General features: G+C 45.8%; 1 protein-coding gene and 1 non-coding gene across 2 annotated transcripts; both read left to right on the top strand.

Annotated features, from left to right (window-relative positions):
- The first annotated feature begins 744 nt into the window (after positions 1-744).
- Trnas-gga (transfer RNA serine (anticodon GGA)) lies at positions 745-816 on the top strand. Its single transcript has one exon. It is a non-coding gene; the product is annotated as a tRNA-Ser (tRNA).
- A 1,231-nt stretch (positions 817-2,047) lies between these two features.
- LOC135369276 (uncharacterized) lies at positions 2,048-5,545 on the top strand. The gene is made up of 2 exons (XM_064602883.1): positions 2,048-2,220; positions 5,133-5,545. The coding sequence occupies exons 1-2, from the start codon at positions 2,155-2,157 to the stop codon at positions 5,535-5,537; spliced, it is 471 nt and encodes a 156-aa protein (XP_064458953.1). The 5' UTR covers positions 2,048-2,154; the 3' UTR covers positions 5,538-5,545.
- The last annotated feature ends 777 nt before the right edge of the window (positions 5,546-6,322 follow it).

Below are 6,322 nucleotides of genomic sequence, written 5' to 3'. Positions count from 1 at the left end.
CACCCGTCAGAGGAAAAGTCGTAAAAATCTGTAGATGGCAGTAGAACATGAAATTTGCCTCATTAACATCATTTTTAGGCCAGAATTTCGTGTGTTTCCTCGACTGACATTTGCTATTTCGCCTTTTGCGTCGAGACCACTGATACGGCTCATATGGCTGGATCGCATACAGGTGCGCAGCGCTACTGCGTGGACTGCGTGGTCCGGCGGCCATATTGGTTGGCCCAACGCATCTTGTCGTCTGCTTGCTTGTCTGCTCTTAGAAACGGGGATGCCCGCATTTTTTAAATTTCTTTTAGATTAGGGGGCATGCCATGCCAGCTTGTTGCTGTTTAGGGTGCACTTCACGCACGCACAGAGAAAGGGGGATAACCTTTCATAAGTAAGCTCTTCATTTTGAGGAAAAGTCGTGTTTATTTCGTACTCTAGCTGTGTCTAGAGGTATATACGTCTGATATTAACATTGCCTTGAGTTTGAGGGGAAACACAGGACGAACGCAGGACGAGGTGAACAGATAGACTCACGAACCGGCAATGAAACTTTAATACACAAAGGGCAAGGGAGACAGAGTAAAAAGAAAGTGTACTCTCCGGCGTCCCAGAGAAGGTGAATATGAGGCGCGTAATACGAACCTCTTAAACAACGAGATTTGGCCGAGGCAGACCAACAATTAGGGACGACACAGACAAGTAAGCCTCAAACGCCCAGAAATTAACGAATCAATGTCTCAAGGGAAACGGCGTGCTGGTGTGGTGTAGCGGTTAGCACATCTGACCGGAAATTAGAAGACTCAGGTTCGATTCCTGGCGTCAGCACCTCTTTTCCCTGAGTTGTTTGCATACGAACCTCTTAACGGTCGGTGGTAGCATCGGTAACTGCACAAGGGAACGCGTGTGATTGCAAAGAATGGAAAGGTATTCCAAAGCAGTACAGATTGGAAAAAGGATGATAAAAAGTAAAAATATTGGTAACAGTAACAATAAAATATATACAAATATAAATATACAAGCAAAACTCAGAAGTGAATAAGGTACGGAATAAAATGTGTTTGAGTCTCTCCCTTGGAATTAGTCAAGATTAAAGAAGTTATCCGGGGCTAACGGGGCTAAGGAGAGTGACCAAGCCTTCTGGGTTGACAATGCTAGGTTGGCTCACACATCCTTTTGTAGTTGCTATTAGGGAGGATTCTAGTAGAGTGCGGGACAGTTTGTCATTGCAGGAGATTAAACAGTTGGTTCCGGGCAGGTCTGCCAAACAACTGGAACAGCCCTCCAGATGTTTAAAAAGTTCAGAAGTACTTGGTTTGTTTTTGACATTATTGCGCATCTTGAAATGGTAAGTTCGCCCCGGCATTCGTCATCCCGGCGTAAAGGCGTAGTGGAAGGCCGATAGCTGTCTTGATATGGTTTTCCTGGTACGAACTGTCGTGGTATGGGTAGCCCAGGTCTTGGTATGAATTGTCTTGGTATGAGTTGGCCTTAGATGAGTTGTCCTGGTGTGAGTTGAGTGTGATATGAGTTGTCCAGGTATGAATTAAGTGTGGCATGAGTTGTCCTGGTATGAGCTGTCTTATTATGCCGCGTTGCTTGGATTTGGGGTTGACACATTGGGTTTTAACTATAAGAAGTTGATAGTAGATTGAGATAATAAGTGATGGTGGTGGAGGCCGACAAGGAAACACATAAAGATAACATATGATAAGACAACGTATAAAACACGGAAAATACATAAGAGAAGACGTTAACGCTAACGCATTTCCTTCGCATTAATTACATTTATCATACCTGAAGGTTCTTGTTTGTTTGTTTGTTTGAAGAAGGAGGATATCCCTGAGAATCTGCGATGTAGAAGAGTTGTGGAAGAGTAGCATCGTCATAGTCATCTCATTCCAATGTTGTCCTTGCGGATGCGGTGCCGTGTTGTTGTGGAGGCTAAAGAAGAACTTGTGGATATAACGGTTTCTGCTCCAAGGACGAAGAAGAAAAAGGCCCTGCGTGGCGAAGGGCCATTTCCTTTGTGGCTGAAGAAGAAGAAGAAGAAGAAGGCGTTGTTCGGCCCTGTCTCACTCGCGTTCCATTCCGAATTCCACCGCCACCACTATACGCCCACCACCATACCGCAATTACAGTACCAAGGACTAACGTCAGAGCGACATGGTGGACGTGTTCGTTCCTGTACAGGGCACAGGAGCTACCTTACTCGAACAGGTGTCCACGGAGGTAAGGACAACAACTCTATATTTTAAGATTATGAATGTGTAAGGAGTTTTGCATTCCCAGCCTACGTGTTCGCTCATCAACAGCATAGTTGGCGAAGTTTCAGCAAAAACAGAACAACAAAACCAAGACAAAACAAAAAAAAGGAACGCCGTGCGATCCGGCAGTGCTCTGGAAGTGGCAAGGCGCGTCTCGCTGGTCATGTCGTACCTGCGTTTGTTTCATCCAATTTGGCCCTCGAATCTGGATCCATAGCACCTCATGCATTTCCTACGGCCTATACCGCTCGCAAATTGCCACGTTTTCCTCTCTCGGTTTCACGTTCACACCACCACATATATGTGGCGCTATCTGGACGCAAAGCAGAACTAGCACCTACGGAACAACCAACAACCAGGGGGACCAGGTACGGGGAGCGAACTCCCACGAGTGCAGCTCCCACCAACTCCCACGATTGCAGCTTCCAGTCCAGGGGACTGGAAGCTGCAATTACACGCCATTTTACTCCTTTTTTTTTCTCTCTTAGAATGTATGCCTCTTTCACAAACTCCACTATGGCTCTTCCAGGTTGTCCTCGTTTCATACGCCAAATATACGCCTAATCTAAGCGAGATATCATTCCTGTAAAGCAGAGACCACCAGTTATCAAAGTTCCTGCTTCATGCATTCATTTCTTCCTAAAACTGTATTCGACTGGAACTGTATACCTTCCACAGCCCCCACTCGTATCCATCGCTAACTTTGCCTAATTCTTTGCAATGTTATTGCATACAGAGCGTCCAAGACAACGTGCAATTGAATTATAATTAAAAAAATTACACCACATAAAATCACGCGGTCATTTGTTCTTACTAGCTTTTTGGTGTGCATGTCATGTAAAAAAGTTTAATCACGGAAATTTTTCCGAGCTAAACTCGGTATTTTCCAAGTAAAGGGCACCCCACCAACATGAAGAGCGTGTGTCAAATTTACTCAAATTCGTGATAATTGACAGTAGTATTCAGGATCTATCCTGTCGACAAAAATAACCGAACATCATGCTTCTTGAAGCACTTGAGTATAACGCGCGAGGACTTTTTGAGCGCAATCGCTGTCAGTCCGACGAAAGGAGGTTGGAAACGATGAAAGATGAAAGTAAAAGGTTAGCCAGCTGTAGGACTCGAACCCACATCTCCTGGATTGCCGGTCCAGGTCTCTACCAATTCAGCTAAGCTAACGCCTTCTCATCCAGGGTGCCATCATCATCATTCCAGGGTGCGTCATCTGAAGGGACAAACCAGCCACTCTCTCTCACTCATACTCCTTTCACTCTGACATTTTTGCTCACTCATACGCACATTCATACGACGGGATTGGCGCAGGCGGCAACTGTTGAACATGAAAGAACTGATGTTCTGAGGCTGGAACAACATATAGAAGGGACAAATACATACACAGAATGACGCGGTTTACGGGGCTTTGGGACGGTATTTATCCGTACTCACTTTTCATGCTTTTTTTATAAAAACGGAAAGTGGTAGACATATAAATTTGATATCTATCGATTCCTGAAATAATTCCAGAGAAAGTAAATGGAAAGTTTTTTTTCGAAATGGCTATAGAAGTTTAATAAAACGTGTTCAAAGAGGGAGGAGAAAAATTGTGTATTTTTGTCGCATTCGTGACGTCGCCGTAAAATACATACGACATATATGAGAAATCCTGCAGCGTAACTAGTTCCATCTCGTCTTCCTCTTAATGATGAAAGCACCCGCGTCAAAATCTGCGCGGCGGTTACCGAGAGAAAGCATAAAAACTGTGCCATAGGAAATTCATTGGGACGGAGAGCTGGTATGCCCTCTTAACGATGAAAGATGAAAGAGCCCTGGACCGGCAATCCAGAAGATGTGGGTTCGAGTCCTAAAGCTGGCTAACGTTTTCAGTGACTTTCATCTTTCATCGTTAATTTCTCAGGCAAATTGAGGCTTTGTATGTATTTGTCCCTTCTATATGTTGTTCCAGCCTCAGAACATCAGTTCTTTCATGTTCTTTCATGAGGTTGGAAATTAACCCAGCCCGCAGAGTGATAGTAGTAGAAAAAGTGACAGTTCTTGAAATTGGGAAAGGAAAGGTATGGTCACAGCCGAGGCCGGACGCGGTAAGCTATGTCTGTGTTATCTCATTCTACAATGCCGGTGTGGGCTGGGTTAATTTGAGGAAATTCGGCACGCACTTCACATTGGTGGGGTAAAAAAGTGACCTTTGGCAAATTTGCGAGTTTAGCGCGGAAAAATTACATGTTACGTATGACATGCGCATCAGGCTGTGGCAAAAACCTGGTAAGAATAAAAGCCGTTGACCTCAGGACTCTATGTGGCGCAGTTTTTTTTTCTAATTAAAATTCGATGACGCGTTTTCTGGTACATCCTGTATATATTGAATACTAGTGTAAGCCAGCATAGATTTTGTCTTTATATATGTGCACGCATTTCCTCCCTCATGAATCGCCTCAGGAGGGCATTTCAGGTTATTGTCAAAAGAGGGAGGGTGTAAGAGGGAGTAAAACAGGTTCTTATTCACAAGAGCGACATCCTCACGGAATATTCTAGTGGGAGAAAAAGCTAAAACACTGCTCACAGAGCGGAAGGTCCGTCCCGTGTTATGTTGAGCATTCACACGGTGCGGAATAGCGAGAGTGGCGTACTGCGCACTTAGCAGACTACACTTAGCAGACGACACCGTCAGCAGCTTTCCTGTCGTTTGCTAAGGAATGTCTTGTGGCTGTGTCGCAGGGTAGTCCCCACGGTTAGCAGTGTACGTGAACACTGGATGTTGAGCGCCCGCTCCCAGAAAGCTGTGACGTCTTCGTGTCTTCCGCTTCTGCAGGGAATAGCGCTCGTGTGAATACACGCTAATTCTCTCCTTCTTTACTGCAGGAAGAAAAAAGCAATCAAGTTCTCCTGGCAATCATTCTTTTCTTCGCCATCGTCACAGCCGCGGGTTTTGTTTTCTGGGCTTTCCTATGGAACAAGGAACTCCCAACGACCAAGAAGCAAGACGACGCGTCTCCAGCTCGAAAAGTAACGGTTCCGGAAGTTTCGCTAAATAATCCGTCACCGTCTTACACCGACTATGAAGACTACTCGGACAACACCGATGCGACGGTAGCGACGTCCCCGGTGCAAAAGCAAGTTTGCGAAAGCCACGACTGTCGATACGTTCGCCAGTTCATTGAAGCGGTTGTAGACACTGACAGAGACCCGTGCGATACCTCCTTCAAGTTCGTCTGCCGTAAAAATGAACAGCTGCCTCCAAATATGTACATCGATAAATTTGATTAAGACATTGTCGAACGTGCTCTGTTTGCATCGATACAGGAAAATTTGGGAAAATCACACATGCCTGCTCGCGGCAGAACAGAAAAGGCTGCCGCGCTGTACAAACACTGCGCGGAAGTCAACACGAACACTTCCGTAGCAGACGCCAGAGATATGCTGAGGGCACACCAGATGGATATAACGAAGAATGTTATTCGGCCCTTTAGACGCGATGGTGAAATTTATATTTAAGATCGATATTCCTCGGCTGTTTTCGTTGAAACCCGTTGAGCTTGGTGAGAGAGAGTTTAATGGCACAAAGGCCAAGCAGTGCCAGAACTATGGTGAGTGTTCGGAAGATGATGATGGGAGAGAGAGGACGATAACGTATGAGCGATGAGATGGTCCATTATGAGAGAGAGAATGACTATGGCAAGTGTGTGCAGCAGTTAAGAGTGATGAGAGACATGGTTAGTTGGGCGACAAAGGCTAAAAGCCGAGCAATGCTGACATCTCACTAAGTAACCCACACATGGCCAAAAACTGGATAACATTATCAAACGTGGACAATTTGTGGACTTCCGCCCCCTGGATCCCACTTGGTTTAGAACCCAACCAGTTTCCTACCGAAACCACCGCACCGAGAGACAGACACAACCAAGAAATGCAGCAATACAACTTTTATTGCTTCCATGCTTATCAGCAGTTCCGTTCATAGGCGCCGACTGCGGCGGGGGGCCTTTGCCCCCCCGGAACATTAACTAGGGGGGGGGCGCCTCCCCCGGGAAGTCCCGCTAAGAGACTGGCAC

The sequence above is a fragment of the Ornithodoros turicata genome, chromosome 9, assembly GCF_037126465.1.
Source record: "Ornithodoros turicata isolate Travis chromosome 9, ASM3712646v1, whole genome shotgun sequence".
Lineage (NCBI taxonomy): Eukaryota > Metazoa > Arthropoda > Arachnida > Ixodida > Argasidae > Ornithodoros > Ornithodoros turicata.
The sequence above is the reverse complement of the archived record's forward strand: the minus strand, read 5'-3'. Positions and strand labels throughout refer to the sequence as shown.